The sequence below is a fragment of the Gymnodraco acuticeps genome, unplaced genomic scaffold, assembly GCF_902827175.1.
Source record: "Gymnodraco acuticeps unplaced genomic scaffold, fGymAcu1.1, whole genome shotgun sequence".
NCBI classification, from domain to species: domain Eukaryota; kingdom Metazoa; phylum Chordata; class Actinopteri; order Perciformes; family Bathydraconidae; genus Gymnodraco; species Gymnodraco acuticeps.
The window spans coordinates 1,798-21,867 of record NW_022990536.1 but is presented as its reverse complement, the minus strand read 5'-3'; the positions used below and the strand labels follow the sequence as shown (position 1 = coordinate 21,867).

Genomic DNA, 20,070 nt, shown 5'->3' with positions numbered 1-20,070 from the left:
TCGGCAAAGGAGTCTTGCAATCCAAACAGTTTCAGGTCTCTAGATGTTGATTGCTTTAATGACACAACATTGGAACAGCTTCCCTTCAAAGCTGTATTATTAATGCTGTACATAACTACAACCAATAGTCCAAAGTGAGAAGCATTTCAAGTCCTACGGATCGAGATTATGTTTTTTCTGCAGGATTTTCTTTGGTTATTCAAGATTCAAAGATGTATTGTCATGTCATATATATATAATATCAAGTGTATTATTTAGTGAGTCAATAACCAGGTGCCTAAACGTCATTTTTTTAAACTAAAGTCGGACTCAGGTCAAATGTTTTAACCTAAAATTCAGCTTCAGGTACTTTGCTTGATAAAATCTCCTATCAACGTAATTCGACTCCCAATATCAAAGCTACATTTCCCCCCTAAAGTAGCCGTGGCTCATTTGAACCTATTTTGGGGATCAAATGTTTACGTTTAGAAGGTGTATTGTCAAAGCTTCAATCAGAGCATGTCCTTATGCCTGCAATTATATCCAAATATCTCCATCTCTTTACAAAAAAAGGGGAAGAACTGTGAAAACTGTGGACTGTTAATAATGTGTATGGCTGTGGTTAACCCAGGTTCATCTTTGACGCACAAAACAATGGCTATTTTCAACCAAATGTATCCAAAGTACATGCATGTCTTTATGACTTGTTTGACTGATGAAAATTAAGATAGCTGTCTAGCGGCACAAACTGCAGAAACATTTCATGGTCACTGTTGATGTTATGTAAATATATTAAAGGGCCCATGTCATGCTTTTCCGGTTATCACCCGTCCCCTTGTGTGTTATGAAGGTTTTTCTGCATGTAAACGGTCTGCAGTCACAAACCCTCAAAGTACACCCTGTAACGAGTAAAACTCTAACACAGAGAAGACCTGTCTGTGCTGCCCCAGAACGCCTCGTTGGAGATTACTCATTTCCATTGTTTACTTCCTGGGTACTGTGACGTGTGAACACCCAGAGGCCACACCCTCTGCCAGCCTTTCACAAAACAAAGCTTCACAAACCTTTTCATGCCGGATATGTACAGCGTAGGGCACTGAAGAACGATGCTGTTCCTACTTTGTTTGGACCAGCGGGAGATTTGGGTACACAACCTGTAAGTATTCATTGTTGTTTGTGTATTTATGATGTTTAAAACAAACAATCTACCACGACTGTTTAAATGGGTAAACGTTTTTCTGGCTGCTAAGTTGGGATCGTGGAGAAATGCTCTCAGCAGACCCATTCTCACAGCGTTATAAACCTTTTTCTTACTCAATATCAAGCCACACTTATTGTTTTTACTTCGGCTGTGAGTGTTTGTGTGCTCAGGATGAGTTTCGCTTGTTCTCGCTGTATCGCTGACACGGAAACCTGTCTGCTCCTCGCAGCAGCGAGCCCCGCAACATCCCGACCAATCAGAGCACACTGGGCTCACAGGGAGGGGGGGGGGCAGGAGCTCCAACAAGCCATGTAGGACAGAGAGTGAATACACATACTATACAGAGATTCTGTGAGAAACCAATGTGAGTTTGGAACATTGAACAATGTGAATCTATTCTAGTAGACCTCAACAATGGAATTATGATCAGTGGAAATGGCCATGACATGGGACCTTTAAAGGATGGTATGCAAGTAGGAAGAGAGTGCTTAACAAAGTTAATTATTTTGTCCTATCAAGGACTGGTTTAACTGTAAAGAAATACCTTTCTCTCGCCTTGTGTGGCTTAGTGCACTGTAAGGCTGGCATGAACACACGCTTGTTATGAAAGTAAAACTATTTGGGGTTCGGTACACTGTGTGTCCAGGATGCAGGAAGTTTGAGAAGAAACAAATAACATTTTATTGGCCCACAAAGGAAAGGCAAAGGGTGAAGCTGTTGCGAGGCCTTGTGTACATGCATCCCTGTTTCCTGTGAGAGAAAGAGGGGAACAGGAAGGCAGAGAGAGGGAAAACCAGCTCGGGGATCAAATGACAACAAACAGATCACACGGGAGCGGAGGTCCCTTTGAACCTTCCCCGTGCGGAAGTCAGCTTTTTTTCCTCCCTCTCTCTTCCCTCACTTGTATCCACGCTCCCCCCTTTTCACCGGAGATAAGCTTTCAACACGCTAAGCCGTGTAAAAACACACCACGAGTGTTTAAAGCTGAGACCAGGCTGCAAAGATGTCCCAGCATGCCACGCTGCATCAGGCTGCTGCTGTGTGTCCCTCACTAAAAATCACTTTCCTCTGGTTGAGTGAACTTAATGTGTCTTTGATATGTGCAGAAATATCAAGGGGAAATGCAGCAAACAAAGACTACTAATCCCGAAATGATGGTTAAAGTTGAGAAGTTTATAAGCAGATACTTCAGTTCATTCAAAATGTTCTAGCAAGAGAACAATAAAACTTGTAGCCAAACAATAACTAAACAATTATTTACTATAGCATGAAATACAGCAAACACATTCTGCAAACCCCAGGAGGAAGTGGTTAACGGTGAAAAGGAGAAACATTTTAATGTATTTCCTAATCATTTTTGTTGTGAATTACCGTTTTTCATAACATGTATCTGGATTTATTCTAGAGGCTCTGTAAAAAATGAAATCAAGCATTAGAATATACATCTCATGTATCTGCAACATCACCATGTTTTATCACTATTACTATTAATGAATACTAGCATAGCAATATTACAATACATTTACAAAGCTAACCGTAATGCACATTTCTCGTATGGAAACCATCGCCAGCTGATGCTAATATTCTCACATTTACATGATAACACAAAGTGAATGATTCAGCCGATGCCAGATGTGTATGGGCTCAGAACAGTCTCATAATACACACATGCGCACAGAAGGATTCACACTTGTATTTCATGATCCGCAAAAGGATTCAAACTTGTATTTCCGGATCCACACTTGTGTTTTTCAATACACACACAAATGTGTTCCGTTTCATATACATGTAAACACAATCTAAATACAGAAAAAAGTTTTACATATGTATTTTTGATCGTCACATATTTGTTTTCCGTTTAAAACCGCTGCACCTGCAAACACAAACAGCTTTCTGTGCACGGATCGCTGTGCATTCGTGTGTGGGTTTTTTGAGACTCCCCTGACGGTCAGCCGATTCGTACTTGTAATTATTTCTATCTATAGCCAATCAGATGTCTTCACATGAGCGCGCCCCCACGAGGGTAGATTTCTTGCGTTCATGACGTTATTGCTTCATGTACGCATTTTGCGCAGTCCGGAGCTGACAGGTCAATGGAGCCTGCCTGCAGGCGCTAATGTCAGGACACCCTCCACTCCAGTACAGCGCCACTTTCCGAACAGGAAATGCACGCAAATACAAGCCTTTATATTATTAAGGTACAGCGCCACTTTCCAAACCATTGATGAATGCTTGTGTACACAAAAACGGCAGGCAACACCGTTTTAAATGTGTGTTTCCTGTATGGCGAATACAGCTGCTTTATTTATGTCTCTATAAAGTTGTTGTGAGTGTGGAGGGAGCAGCTACAGGTTAGCTTAGCCTAATCGATCAGTGCACTACGAAGCCAGTGCTAGACAGTGACCTGTTAACGGGGGGAGCCCCGCCGGTCATTATCGGCCGATATTCACTCTTAATAGTTTGATCGGTGCTCTCTATAAAGGCCGAGAGGAGAGCTGGATCTGATCGATATGGACATAAACGCGAGTGAAGTATAACCGGACGCAAGAGAGAGAGATCAGATCAGCTGCTGAGTCTGACAGAGACACGCTGCATGATCACCTGATGCTCCGCCCTCTGTTTAGCGAGCTGGACTGCGCAAAATGCGTATATGAAGTAATCTTACCCTCGTGGGGGCGCGCTCATGTGATTGGCTTAGAATGAAGGAGACATCTGATTGGCTATAGATAGAAAAATTACAAGTACGAATCGGCTGACCGTCAGGGGAGTCTCAAAAAACCCACACACGAATGCAAAGCGATCCGTGCACAGAAAGCTGTTTGTGTTTGCAGGTTCAGGGGATTTAAACGGGAAACTAATAAGTGAGGATCAAAAATACATATGTAAAACTTTTTTCTGTATTTGGATTTTATTTACATGTATATGAAACGGAACACATTTGTGTGTGCATTGAAAAACACAAGTATGGATCCGGAAATACAAGTGTGAATCATTTTGCGGATCATGAAATAGAAGTGTGAATCCATCTGTGTGCATGTGTGTATTATGAGACTGTTCTGAGCCCATAGATGTGAATATGTTAGAATATGTGTGAGAACGGAAAAACACTTCCGTATTATCTAAAAAGTTCTCACCTGGAAACAACCAATTCATGTTTTGTTTTTTTATTACTAAGTGTACTGATTATGCAGGAAGGACTTTCAAAGCAGCTGCATTTCTTAAAGGGGACCTATCATGCAAAATGCACTTGTTGATGTCTCTTATACATAAACATGTGTCCCCGGTGTGTCGGGGAACTCACGCAGCGTCAGGAAATAAAACCCTCTCTCTTTTCCTCCTTACCCAAATCTCTAAAAACGGGGGAACGATCCAGATTTGTGTCCGATATGACGTAATATCTGAAATGTGGACCCACGGGCCAATCAGAAACGTTGCTATCAGAAACAATGCCCGACTGTTTTGGACGGAATATGGTCGGTGTTTACATTAGCATCGCTAACACTCAGAGCTAACCTGTACTGGAGAGCATGTGTGTGAAGAAGCAGGAAGTAAAAAGGAACTCACCTTGTGGTATAACCGGCAAGAGAGAAAGCCTTTGAGCTCCAAACTGTTTCAGAGAGAATCCTTGATAATCCATGATATGGCGTTTCATCACGGCAGCATTTAGTTTAGACAGTAGCTGCCGGGTCCCGCATGAGCTCAGACCCCTCCTTTTTTTTAATCAATTTTTTCTTTTTTAAAGCTTTATACCCCAAATCAGCACTTTTGAAACAGGAAGTGAAATAGAGGGATATGAGGCATGGCTAGAATGGGTGATCTGTTTGGTATTTTGAGCAAAACACTTCATAGACATGTTTTTTATATATTTGTATACATCTGAGACCTATGCTATTGCTTAAAAATAGCATTATATGTCCACGTTAAGTTTCCAGGACTTATTTTGTACTGTAATTCATAATTTTAGTGTCCAATGTCACAAAAATAACTTAAAAGCATTCTTTTCCTGAATTAGGATGTAATCAAAGACATTGGGATTTAATATCACCAAACATATGTGTGCTAGGATGCTTAACGCAGGTCAAACATAATCTCCCGTTTCTCACCGTAGTTCAGCTCCAGGTGCATATCATAAAATACTGTATGTGTTAGACTTTAACATCCTGTGCACGTGTTAGGAAAACCAGGATTTAATTTCACCAGATCAGCAGTAAGAACTTTAACTACAAATCATGTAAAACAGAGAAAACCTGTTTTGTTTTACGAGCGAGGCAACGGAAGCCAGCTGATAAACCCTTTTGGCAAACAGGAGGCGTTTCCCAGTTGTGGAAAAGTCAAACAGTGACATAAAAAAAAACAAATAGAGGGGCTATTAGTTGGACAGTGTGCATGTTTCACTGTTTACCTGTCCCTACTGCACCTATTTGAACAGGTGTGTGTGTGTGTGTGTGTGTGTGTGTGTGTGTGTGTGTGTGTGTGTGTGTGTGCAGAGTACATAAACTACAATCAATTATTGTTAAGGCCATATCCTGAGTTCAGAGTGAGACTCACTGTAACTCAATAAGCGTGAGTGTCAGGTCTCCTTCCTCCTCTTCTTCTTCGTTCTCTATCCACTCCCTCCTCCTCCTCCTCCTCCTCCTCCTCCTCCCCCCCCCCCCCCCCCTTGTATACCTTTGAAAAAAAGATAATCCTCCGGTTGTTCAGGGACAGACAGGAAGCGGCAGAGAACAGAAGAAGAAGGTCTGTTGACTCAGTTGGGAGCTAAAGATAATGTTTGTCTTCCTTCTTGTGCCGAAACAACTTCACCATGTGGGGTGAGATGATGGTAAACACAAAGAGGGGGGAGGTTCAATGATTAGCTTTTGAAAGCAGAAATGTTTATATAGCTTTAAGAGAATTTTTTTCCTGAATGACAGCCTCGCTTCACTTACTTAATTGTCTTTGTTAGAAAGTAAATGGTAAATGGACTGTACTTATAAAGTGCTTTACATACTACATGTCATTCACCCATTCATACAGAGCATATATTTGAAATATATATTGTAGGGCCATACCTATACAAAACATGTCTGTGAAGTTTTTCAAAATATCAAACAGATCACCGTTGTAGCCACGCCTCTTACTGCTCATACCCCTCTTTGGAAGCCCTGTTAGAGAAACGCAGATTTTGGGTCCTTAGCTTTAAAAAAAGAAAGAAGAGGAGGCGGAGCTAATGCCTGATCAGAATTGTACCGGAGATAAAGTTAAATTCTGCTGTGATAAAACGCCATCCTGTTCTAAACCACATCAAGGATTATTTCTGAAACAGTATGGAGCTCAAATGCTTTTTCTCTAGCGGGTTTATCACAAGGTGAGTTCCTTTTTTTATTTCCTGGTTTTTAAACACATAATAACAGGGGAATTGTTTTTCTGGATAAACAGTTTTCAATGTTGTAAACACCGCAGATATATTTTAATCAGAGAAAAGGATGATAGCTCAAATCCTTGACAAAAGACAACAACAGGCACGGCTAGATACCCTGGAGATAAGAGGAAACACATCCTACATTTTGGGTAAACTGACCTTTTACATGAACAAACAAAATGAAAGATTATAGTTTTTCAGAAGCTCAGACCAGACGCATGACAGATAACTGATATCCCATCAGATGTTAAGAAACCAATCTAAGATATGACAACAATGTTCCCACAGATGATAACTCAAGGACAACAAAATAAACACAAACAAACAAAGGTCAGCAGTAAACCGTTAGCATGCGTTGTGGAGAGTAAACAACCAAGCTCCTTCCTCAATATCAACAGAGCTCCTCCGCCTCCAGGAAGCTATTAACAGGTTATTGGATCGTGTTCACAACGCATTTACACACACACACACACACACCATGTATACACCACTTCAGGGGACATTACATTGACTTACATGCATTTCCTGGAGACTTATCCTAACCCTAACCCTTACCCTAACCAAGTCTTCACCCTAAAAGTAATGATTCCCCTAGACCACACACACACACACACACACACACACACACACACACACACACACACACACACACACACACACAGTAAAGTAAGGCCTGTGTGCACTTAATGAGATCGAAGTGGAAGTGACGGTGGAGATTGGTTGTTAAATGTTCTCTTGTGATCTCTCTTTCCTGCTTTTGCAAACAAGTGTGTGAGTGAGTTCTTGGGTTTCATAAACACAGGACCAATGTATTTCTTCACTCGGAGTGACTTTAACAAGAACGGTCCATATACAGTCTTATAAATCATAATAATTGAAACAAGCGCTTCTCGTCCATGTCTGTTCAAAGTTGAGCTTGACATTAAACGGCTTGACCCCGGAAACACCTGTTGACAAAACAATGTTAGCTCAGTGTTTCCACGACAACGTGATATGCCCTTAAAGAAATGATGGAGTATTGCGACATTTATTTTGTCATTTAGAAAGTCTTCACTTTCCTCTAATTTAGATATCTTGCCGAATTCAGTACACAACCCAAAGAAACCATAGCCCAAAACAAAGACCAGAACTATAGCAAGATACATTATATATATAGTATAGTCTTAGATTTCCTCATTACATTTATATATCGCTTACTTTTTTTGATGCTACTTATTGTTGTTCCATGTATGTGTACTTATTGGATTTTCTTTTATGAACGTGCACGTTCATAAAAGAAAATCCAATACATGTGTTTGCGTCTTTATTTAAAGGTCCCATGTCATGGCCATTTCCACTGATCATAATTCCATTGTTGAGGTCTACTAGAATACATTTATATTGTGCAATTTTCCAAACTCACATTGGTTTCTCAGAGCATCTCAGTAAACTACGTGTATTCACTGAATTTCACTCTCTGCCTTTAACGGCTCGTTGTAGCTCCAATAGCTGCAGCCCCCACCCTCCCTGTGAGCACAGTGTGCTCTGATTGGTCGGGACGTTGTGAATCGCGCTGAGCTCCGTGGAGGTGTGGTTTCCTTGTTTAGCGATACACAGCGAAACACAGCGAAACTCACCCTGAGCACACACAAAGTCACAGCCGAAGTACAAACAATAAGTGTGGCTTGATATTGAGTAAGAAAAGGGTTGATAAACGCTGTGAGAATGGGTCCGCAGAGAGAATGGGTCTGCAGAGAGAATGGGTCTGCAGAGAGAACGGGTCTGCAGAGAGAACGGGTCTGCAGAGAGAATGGGTCTGCAGAGAGAATTTCGCCGCGATCCCAACTGTCTGTTATCAGCCTGCAGCCAGGGAGGAGACATCAGCAGAGCTGCTTGCACTGAGTGTGTGAGGAAGTCCGTGGATTGGTCAATTTGGACCAATCAGCGGGGGCTTAACGTAACGGCTCCGCGGACGTAACGTAACGGCTCCACGGATTGGTCCATTTCGTTCCGGGTACGGTTGACATCATGCGTACCCGGAAGAATCAAATGGACAGTGACGTATCTCCAACGAGGCGTTTTGGGGAGGTATTTTCTGTGTTACGAGTTTTACTCGCTACAGGGTGTACTTTGAGGGTTTTGACTCTGCAGACCGTTTACATGCAGAAAAACCTTCATAACACACAAGGGGGCGGGTACTAACCGGAAAAGCATGACATGGGACCTTTAATATGATACTACTCCACCGATCTTATTTTTTCCTTGTACTATAATGTCTGTTCCCGCTGTGGGACCAATAAAGGATTATAACTTTTCGATGATGTAAGTTTGATGCATATTCAGGCACATAATTCAATGAAGATATTGAAGAATGAAGAGCACAACAGCGTAGGGAACTACTAGACACGTATATTAGCTTCTCGTCTAGTGTTGGAACTTCTACCGGAAGAATCAAAGTGTAGGATCTCTCAAGTAAAGGAAGTAATATGTGTGTTTGATAAAAAGGACTGTGATGATGAACTAAACAGACATAGAAACAGGAGGTTCTGTTTTTTTACTTTACCCATGAATGCATCTTGTGTTTTGAAACCTTTCTCTAGTCTTCTCTTGGTAGTGGGTGAACTGGAGGAGGCCACAGTACTTTATGTCACTAGGAGATAGAAAAGGATGCAGGAGGAGGAACCAGTGAAGCCAGAGAGGAAGTGCAGGATGTGGTGTGGAGAGCAGACAGCAGCCAGCGGAGAGCTCGCTCTTTGTGTGGCTGTTTTACTGCTTCCTCCCGACCGGACCGCATCGCTCACCACATCTCCACCGCTGGAGAAACATCAACAGCTCCAGTCTCCACGCCGGGCGACAGAAGCCAAAACATTTCACAGTCAGCTGCGGAGACGAGAGGCTCTTTGACACGTGTCACAGAAACTACATTTAATAACACATGAGAGGTACAGGGCTGTGAGGAAGCACGGAACAAGGAGTGGTTGGTGATATTACGGAGCGTCCACACAGCAGCGTGCGTTGACGCTTGGCGGTGAGCGTGTCTGAAGCTTGGGGATTTTTTGCAAGCAACGCGACCAACAACCAATCACATGAATCTCCCGCCCCCGACATACAAAGCAATAGCAATGTTAAAACGAAGTAAACTGGATATAAAATCCCCAAACAGGCGAAAACCTACCAGTTTCACCCACTGTCTCTGCCACCTCCCTCCATGCCTCGCTCCTCCGGTTTGTATCCCGGTAGATGAACAGAGACTGATCATACAGCACCGGGTGATTCTCTACCGCTATAATGAATTTTCCCTCCATTTTTTTGAATATGAGGAAATGACCTGCGTAGTCTCTCCCAGCATACACGCGGTTTGATTGGCTAGCTCTTGTACTGGCAGATTTACATAAACGGGATTTCATTGGCTGACGCTTCTGCCGAGGCGCCAAAAGTTGAACATTGCTCAACTTTTGACGCCAGCTACGCTCCACGTCGCTTCCCAAAATGCAGTTCGGCTAAAAGTGACGTCACCCCATTCAAAGTGAATGGACAGAAGCGTTACGGCCCGTCTACACTACAGGCATCAAAAAATGCTTTCAACGCTTCGCCCATTCATTTGAATGGGGTGACGTAGGATATTTTCAAACTTCGCCGAACTGCATTGTGGGTAGCTTGGCAAGGCGTTGCAAGCGTCGCGAGCGTCAAAAGTTGAACAATGTTCAACTTTTGAGGCTCGGTGCTTTCTCGAAGCTGGCATCAGCCAATCAAATCCCGTTTTTGCAATTCCCGCCAGTACAAGCGCTAGCCAATCAAACCGCGTGTATGCTGATCCCGCAGGTCTTGACTATTTTCCATATGTCATAAAATGGAGGACAAATTAATCATTGCTGTGGCAAATGTCCCAGTCCTGTATGACTGTACTCTGTTCACCTACCGGGACCTAAACCGGAGGAACCAGGCATGGCGGGAGGTGGCAGAGACAGTTGGTGAAACTGGTAGGTTTTCAACTGTTTGGGGAGTTTATATCCAGTTTACTTCGTTTTAGCATTGAATGGACAGCTAGTAATGTAGCATAATAACATATAACATATAATATATATTAATATAATAATAAAAAAACATTATAATAAGCATAATATATAACATAACACATGCACAGCTATCAAGCATATACAGTATATTTAGCCAGCTAGTAATGTAGCATAACATATAATATATATTAATAAAAAATATTATATATAATATAAAAGTATAAGCATAATATATAACATAATACATGCAGAGGGTGTCGTTTTTCTCATACTGATATTCTGAACAATCTGTGCTGTTGTATTTGCTGTAAAGTGTCTCTACTGTAGGCTAATTTTATTATATGTACAATTTGGATTTGAATTTGGATCACCACGTGCTTCCCATCAATGGCACCAACGCAATTTGGAAAGTTCCAGCGCTCCTGGAACCCAGCAGCGATGGCTCTCCAGTCCTCCGTCTGTGGTACCGGCATGGTCTCCTCGACCAGCGCGGTCCAGATGGCACCCGCAACCTCCTTGACGATGACAGCCACTGTTGCATGCCCGACCCGATAGCTGAATGCTATGGTCCTGTACGAGTCACCGGTTGCCAGGTACCTGAGAAAAAAGTAATATACAAGATTTAAAAAAAAAAAGTTATACGCCACGCAGACACACACACCACAGGCACACACATCACAGACACACACACACCACAGACACACACATCACACAGACACCACAAACACACCAACATACCACAGACACACACACATCACAGACACACACACACCACAGACAGACACACCAACATACCACACACACACACACACACACACACACCCACACACACACACACACACCACACACACACACACACACACACACACACACACACACACACACACACACACAGGGGAGCAATACTGCGTTTACCTAGCTATCTTAATTAATGTCATTCATCTGAACTACATCAGACTTCATTCATCCATTGCATGCATTCTCTCTCTTTATATACAGAGTCATATTAAAGAAGTAGAAATACACAAAACGTACCGTAGGCAGATGGCGAGTCGCTCGGCGGGTCCGATTGACAAACGCATACGGATGTCTGCCTTTGCAATCAGTGGACCGACTTTTCCGAGCAACTCGTCGAACGCGTCTTTGCTCATCCTGAAGTACTGCTGAAACAGTACACCATCCAGGCGGAGCTCTTGGACAAGAACGTGGTATTCCCCCCGTTGCAGACGTTTTCTGAGTATTGTATGTACCCAACAGCGACGCACTATACGTGGCCTCCTGCGAGACATCACCGTTGCTACAAAACCGGCATCCATTTTGGCAATAGTGTAGAAGAACCGGGCTTTTTTTTGCTTTGTATGCAGGGGGCGGGCGGGAGATTCCTGATTGGTTGTTGGTCGCCTTGGGCGCGAGAAAGCGCCAAGCCTCAGACACGCTCAGCTTCAAGCTTTTTCGACGCCTGTAGTGTAGACGGGCTGTTATGGTACGTCCACACAGCAGCTTTTCAAAAATCTGGGCGTGTCTGAAAGCTTGGGGATTTTTTGCGACCAACAACCAATCACATGAATCTCCCGCCCCCGACATACAAAGCAAAAAACCCCGGGGATTTTATGCGAGCAATATATATATATATATATATATAAACTCCCCAAACAGGCGAAAACCTACCAGTTTCACCCACTGTCTCTGCCACCTCCCTCCATGCCTGGTTCCTCCGGTTTGTATCCCGGTAAATAGTCTGGTCGTAAAGAACCGGGTGATTTGCTACCGTAATTTCTCGTTTGGAATATGAGGAAATGAACTGCGGTCTGGCTCTCCCTGCTTACACGCGGTTTGATTGGCTAGCGCTTCTACTGTCAGATTTGCATAAACGTGATTTGATTGGCTGACGCTTCCAGCTCAGCTTCAAAAGTTGAACATTGCTCAACTTTTGAATCCTGGAAATCCTGGAAATCTTCGCTTCGCTCCCCCACAATGCAGTTCGGCGAAAAGCGAGGCAAAGTGACGTCATCCCCATTCAAAGTCAATGGGCAGAGAAGCGGTGGAAGATAAGCTGCTGTGTGGACGTACCGTTACGGCCCGTCTACACTACAGGCATCGAAAAATCTTGAAGCTGGGCGTGTCTGAAGCTTGGCGATTTTTTGCGAGCAACGCGACCAACAACCAATCACATGAATCTCCCGCCCCCGACATACAAAGCAATAACAATGTTAAAACGAAGTAAACTGGATATAAAATCCCCAAACAGGCGAAAACCTACCAGTTTCACCCACTGTCTCTGCCACCTCCCTCCATGCCTGGCTCCTCCGGTTTGTATCCCGTTAATAGTTCTGGTCGTAAAGAACCGGGTGATTTGCTACCGTAATTTCTCGTTTGGAATATGAGGAAATGAACTGCGGTCTGGCTCTCCCAGCTTGCACGCGGTTTGATTGGCTAGCGCTTGTACTGGCGGGAATTGCAAAAACGGGATTTGATTGGCTGATGCCAGCTTCGAGCAAGCATCGAGCCTTAAAAGTTGAACATTGCTCAACTTTTGACGCCGATAGACGCTCGCGATGCTTGCAACGCCTTGCCATGCTACCCACAATGCAGTTCGGCGAAGTTTGAAAATATCCTACGTCACCCCATTCAAATGAATGGGCGAAGCGTTGAAAGCATTTTTTGACGCCTGTAGTGTAGACGGGCCGTCAGTGTTGCTTTCTTTGCCATTTATGAGGCATGAGGATCAAAGATCATAACATGACTTAGTTTATCTCTTTTTGTATTTTTTATTCTCTGTCAAAGCGTCTTAGAGTTTCCTGAAAAGCGCTATACAAGTCTCATGTATTATTAATATTATTAAAGAAAAGGTGATTTGATAAAGAAAATTCATAAGATATACGGTACACTAACTGTTTACATAATGCTATCATCAGTTAGAAATATTAGATTTAGGCTGTGAAAACTCCACTCATGACGTGTCAAATTCCACTGTGCTCAGAAACAAAGGGGCAGATTGTAGATTTAATAGACAGTAAACTTAGTCACACCTTCTTCGTGATATATTCAAAATACAAATCTGAATGTGTGTAAGGCCTTTGTCTTGACCGAGATAAAGACATTACTACAAACTTTAGTGCAATATAGTTCTTCATTTATTCATATAAATTATATTTGAGGCAATATGCAGCACATTATAAAGCTACCACAATAAGGAGCCATCAACTGCACATGTAAAACACAACACACACACACACACACACACACACACACACACACACACACACACAACACACACACACACACACACACACACACACACACACACACACACCACACACACACACACACACACACACACACACACACACACACACATTCACACACACACAGAGGTCATCGAGCACACAAGCACCGTCTGTTTTCATAGCTGCAGCTGTCCTGATTGGACGTAACATCCATATCAAAAACCAAAAACATGCACACACACATACAAACACATACGCACACAAACATACAAACACACACGGAATGTCCCGGCCAGACTATGCTTGGCTGTGCAGCTGGATATCCTTAAGAGGTGTAGAAAGACATGAAGAGAATATCCTGGTCACACACACACACACACACACACACACACACACACACACACACACACACACACACACACACACACACACACACACACACACACACACACACACACACACACACACACACACAACACACACACACACACACACACACACACACACACCACACACACACACACACACACACACACCACACACACACACACACACACACACACACACACACACACACCCACACACACACAACACACACACACCCACACACACACACACACACACCACACACACCCTGATTAACCCTCTGACTCCTGAGATGAGAGACCACCAAGGTCGACATTTAGACACACAGACAGACAGACACAAAACACACCCATGTGAAGCATTTCAACTCATTGCGTTGTGTGTGTTGCAGTGTGTGTTGCAGTGTGTGTTGCAGTTTGTGTGTGTGGCAGGGCGAGGTCGTCCTCAGGTGAAATGGACAGGTGATCCGTCCGTCTCCTGGCTCCTCTCTCCTGATTGGACGTCCTTCAGGATCTGGGACTGGTTGAGGAGACACTCCTTCAGCTTGTCCTCCGTCAGCGTGAGACGCTCCTCCGCACCGACACCGTCTTTGTGTTTGAGGAGGAGGAGGGGGAGGAGGAGGAGGAGGGAGGAGGAGGAGGAGGAGGAGGAGGAGGAGGAGGAGGAGGGAGAATAATTAGGAATCACTCATTTTGGAAATATCACATAAGAGCTCAGAGAGACAGACAAGTTCTTGTTTCTTTCAAAAGAGAAGCATTTTGGCCTTGATGCTGAACAAAGACATTCACCAGCCTGTTTTTATTATTAAATTCGACCAAAAAGTTTAACCTTTCTTTAAAAAACATACTCGTCCAGAAGGAGTTACAGTTCATCACGTCGAATTTGTTTATGAATGAACAGTTATTTAAAAAAGTATTCATGTCTAGATTGGGTTTCAGTTCATCACAAGAACTGTAAATGCACCAATTTTTAACTCGTGAAGTTTTGTCTGCCTATTCCTCCCAAATGGAGGATACATCTAGACGTAATAATTAGTAGACGAGCATTTTCTGGAGGGGATATTTATGAGAAAACGCACAGCAAACTCGTGATGTATACATCCTGATCTGATGACTTTTTAATCATACAAGTTGATAAATACATAAATGCGATATGAAAACATACAGGAATTGAAGAAAAGACAGTTTTTTTTGTCCGCAAACCATCCTTTCTTGAACTTTAATGCTATACAATTGGTATTTTTTAACTATATTTAATCGGATGAAGGATTTTAGTCACGGACGTCTGGATCTTAAGTTATCAGAGCAACAAGCTGAGCTAGCTCGGTTAGCAGCGCCGAACTGGAGAAACACAAGAAACAACTTTATTCAGTGTTTTTACCTTTAATCACGGGGTCCGTTTGCTTTGGAGATTTGATTGTGATTGGTGGTTTGCTGTCACCCCACTCAAGTACCCCTGACATGAGAGCCACACAAGTTTTCCTTTTGTAGCAAGCAGCAAAATAATTGTAACATGACGTGTTTGAGTTAATTTGTCGAACATCCCAATTTTTTTTTTTTTTAAATTAAAAAAATCGCACGTCCTGCGATGTGAATATCGCGCATACCACGATTATCGTCACGACACGATAAGTCGTGCAGCCCTAGTATAAACGGTGAAACTCATTGCCAAAAAAGTTGTCACACTTTGTAAACAACATACTTTGCATTGTTTGCTTATGCACCAGCCCCAAACAAATACAAAATAAGAAAGAAATGTGAAATTAAATACATTCGTCAAAAAATCGCCCAGTCTCAAACCGCTTCCGAAAGATGAATCATTAGCTTTCTTTGTCTGATTATCTACTAGTGCTGCCTGCTCCAAGGTGAGGAGGGGAGAAACCATTAAACCCACTGCTGTGACTTTTTTCATGGCGTCTTTATTTGACTTGGCCTCAAATGGAAAAATTGAAGTTTCACAGAGGGGATTAAAAACCCTAACCCTGCATCAACCTTTCCTATTAAGAGAAAAACAACAGACCAAGACTTTTTGATAAGTTAATGTGATCCGACTCCGGGATTAATGTATTTTAACAGTAACCTGCTGGCGTTTCTCAATCTTTATGATGATTTTGGGGGGTTTCATTTGCATTCTGGGGGTTTGCTTTGCTTTGCTCAAAAACTGACCTGTGTGAGAATATCCAGCTGTTTAACAATGTGCCGCAGGGTAGAGTCCAGACTGGAGGGAGGAGCGGAGAGAACTTCAAGTGGGTAGGTCTGCCCTCTCTCCTCTTCCTCATCTTCCTCCTCTTCATCCTCCTCCTCTCTCCTTCCTCTTCCTCCCCCGTTTCCCCCAGTCCAAACAGAGGCACCACCTGCCAGACATGGGAAGTAGAAAAACTTTGTTACTGTACTTAAGTACATGTTTCTGGTATCAGTACTTTACTCCACTACTTATTTTTCTGACGACTTTTGACTTCTTACATTTTGAACCCAAATACCTGTACTTTCTACTTCTTACATGTTGAACACAAATACCTGTACTTTCTACTTCTTACATGTTGAACCCAAATACCTGTACTTTCTACTTCTCACATGTTGAACACAAATACCTGTACTTTCTACTTCTTACATGTTAAACCCAAATACCTGTACTTTCTACTTCTTACATGTTGAACACAAATACCTGTACTTTCTACTTCTTACATGTTGAACACAAATACCTGTACTTTCTACTTCTTACATTTTGAACCCAAATACCTGTACTTTCTACTTCTTACATGTTGAACTCAAATACCTGTACTTTCTACTTCTTACATGTTGAACTCAAATACCTGTACTTTCTACTTCTTACATGTTGAACCCAAATACCTGTACTTTCTACTTCTTACATGTTGAACTCAAATACCTGTACTTTCTACTTCTTACATGTTGAACCCAAATACCTGTACTTTCTACTTCTTACATGTTGAACTCAAATACCTGTACTTTCTACTTCTTACATGTTGAACCCAAACACCTGTACTTTCTACATCTTACATGTTGAACCCAAACACCTGTACTTTCTACTTCTTACATGTTGAACTCAAATACCTGTACTTTCTACATCTTACATGTTGAACACAAATACCTGTACTTTCTACTTCTTACATGTTGAACACAAATACCTGTACTTTCTACTTCTTACATGTTGAACCCAAACACCTGTACTTTCTACTTCTTACATGTTGAACTGAAATACCTGTACTTTCTACTTCTCTCATTTCCCAAACAGCTGGTTCCTTTAGTCTGAATGTGTGTTTGGTGCGTGATCATTATTCTTTAGAGTCATTGCGTGCCTATTGATTTGAACACGATCCGTGTATCCATCATTTCCTGGTCTTCTCTAAAGAAGAGGGACCAATGGAAACGTTGTCATGTTGCCGTTGTTCAGCATGGAAACATTCATTAGCTAACAATGACATTATTGTTCTATTAATATAAAGGGAGGTCAGGTACTCTTTAAAACAGCTGCTAGTTATGGGTACTTTCTACTGAAGTACATTTCAAAGCCTCTTTACTTTTACTTGAGTAAAGAAGTTTAGTCAGTACTTCTACTTCTACCAGAGTATTTTTAAACACGAGTATATGTACTTCTACTTGAGGAAAGGATGTGTGTACGTTTTGCCCTGCTGGTGCTCTCGTCTCCCATCCATCCTCCCACTCCTGAACTGGCTCTGTTTCGCGCCGGCAAACCGTTGGAGAGGTGACCGTTGGCTGCGGCCTGCGTGGGTGTCAAGTGTGTTCGACCGTTTAAGAGCTGGAGATGAAAGAGAGAGAGACAGAGAGAAAGACTGGTGTTCAGCCGATTGATCTTCAGGGCATTGTGCATTGTCTTGTGTTTGTGAGGGTGTTTTCTTTCTTTAGTGCTCTGCTCAGCTCTGCCATGAATGATGTTCTCATCAAATGCTTTGTACGGCAGAACCCACACTAAATGAAATCATCATTCGTTAGTTAGTTAGTTAGTAGTTAGTAGTTAGTTAGTTTAGTTAGTTAGTTAGTTAGTTAGTTAGTTAGTTAGTTAGTTAGTTAGTTAGTTAGTTAGTTAGTTAGTTAGTTAGTTAGTTAGTTAGTTAGTTAGTTAGTTAGGTAGGTAGGTAGGTAGGTAGGTAGGTAGGTAGGTAGGTAGGTAGGTAGGTAGGTAGGTAGGTAGGTAGGTAGGTAGGTAGGTAGGTAGGTAGGTAGGTAGGTAGGTAGGTAGGTAGGTAGGTAGGTGGGTGGGTGGATGGATGGATGGATAGATGGATATCGATAATATAATATCCATTATTGGATGGAGATACATTTCAGATCTGAGTCTCATCACTAATAAAACACAATACATGATGAGCCTTTCCATCCAGCGTGCTTTAAGGCCCCGTCTGAAATGTACAGGAATCAGAGAATGAATTAGACTTGCTAATGGGAGTTGATGACACTTAATGCCGTGCAGGTTTAACCACCATGCTTCCTGTGTCATTGTTCTGTCCTCCGTGCAGCCTTGAGCGTGTTGTAACTCGACTGAAGCAGGAGGATGACTCACGGCTGGATTACTGACTTAACCACAGACTCTTCACCCCGACTTACTAACCAAGTTTCACAAGGTTTATTAGCACTCTACGGAGAGCGATAGCCACACCGCGTAATGTACTTTTAAAGAAATGTAACCTTTACTTTTAATGGGAGCGGTCGTGACAAAATGATTTCCCTTTTCATGAGCAAAGAAACGCACGAACAATGAGAGAGAGAGAACATTATGTTCAGTGTAACCAGGGACACATTTTCCTCATTTATCCTGGCAGAGACAACTGAGCATGACTTCACATTGAAATGGTTTCACACATGCACAACAGAAACTTCACAGGAGAGGCACATTTTACTGGTGGCTGCAGAGAGGAGTGTTGTTGCGCAAGGACACCTTCAACAACATCCTGTGATTCAAACCAGCAGCTACGAGTCATGAGACTTCTGCTGCAACTTTGACGGAGAGCTTTCGATTAGTATGATAAGCAAGTCAAAGCAAAGAATAATTCATCTATTTCCTTTCTTTGTTAAATAGTTTTGTTCATTGCATTGTTGTAAGAGCCTGAGAATTAAAGAGGCCGTTTTATGCTTTTAGGGGGTGTCCCTTTCCTGTAGTGTTTTATATACGTTATTGTGCATGTAAATGGTCTGCAAAGGCTAAAATCGCAAATGTACATCCCCCTAGCACTCAAACATGTAGTAATTGATAGGCTAAGGGCAGGGACATCTCTAGATGTTGACCAATCACAACAGAGCCGGCCAGCTAACCAATCAGAGCAGACTGGGCTCTGGTTTCAGACAGAGGGTGAAAAAAGGGTGCTGCAGCACATGAGAAAAATAAAGAGCTTTTTGAACGTTAGAGCATGGAAGACATGTCCCAGTAGAGACACTACATACTGATATACACCTGAACATCAGCAGGAGAGGACTCTTTAAAGTAGAGACACTACATACTGGTATACACCTGAACATCAGCAGTAGAGGACTCTGTTAAAAGTAGAGACACTACATACTGATATACACCTGAACATCAGCAGGAGAGGACTCTTTAAAGTAGAGACACTACTACTGATTATACACCTGAACATCAGCAGGAGAGGACTCTTTAAAGGTAGAGACACTACATACTGATATACACCTGAACATCAGCAGGAGAGGACTCTTTAAGTAGAGACACTACATACTGATATACACCTGAACATCAGCAGGAGAGGACTCTTTAAAGTAGAGACACTACATACTGATATACACCTGAACATCAGCAGGAGAGGACTCTTTAAAGTAGAGACACTACATACTGGTATAACACCTGAACATCAGCAGGAGAGGACTCTTTAAAGTAGAGACACTACATACTGATATACACCTGAACATCAGCAGG

General features: G+C 42.4%; 2 protein-coding genes across 2 annotated transcripts; both read right to left on the bottom strand.

Annotated features, from left to right (window-relative positions):
* Positions 1-8,714: 8,714 nt before the first annotated feature.
* On the bottom strand, positions 8,715-11,962 carry LOC117553389 (protein ANTAGONIST OF LIKE HETEROCHROMATIN PROTEIN 1-like). The gene is made up of 3 exons (XM_034227291.1): positions 11,612-11,962; positions 10,924-11,173; positions 8,715-9,440 (listed from the first exon to the last, which is right to left on the bottom strand). The coding sequence occupies exons 1-3, from the start codon at positions 11,890-11,892 to the stop codon at positions 9,327-9,329; spliced, it is 645 nt and encodes a 214-aa protein (XP_034083182.1). The 5' UTR covers positions 11,893-11,962; the 3' UTR covers positions 8,715-9,326.
* Positions 11,963-14,359: 2,397 nt separating this feature from the next.
* Positions 14,360-18,018, bottom strand: LOC117553387 (POC1 centriolar protein homolog B-like). The gene is made up of 3 exons (XM_034227289.1): positions 17,808-18,018; positions 16,331-16,522; positions 14,360-14,756 (listed from the first exon to the last, which is right to left on the bottom strand). The coding sequence occupies exons 1-3, from the start codon at positions 18,016-18,018 to the stop codon at positions 14,614-14,616; spliced, it is 546 nt and encodes a 181-aa protein (XP_034083180.1). The 3' UTR covers positions 14,360-14,613.
* Positions 18,019-20,070: the final 2,052 nt, after the last annotated feature.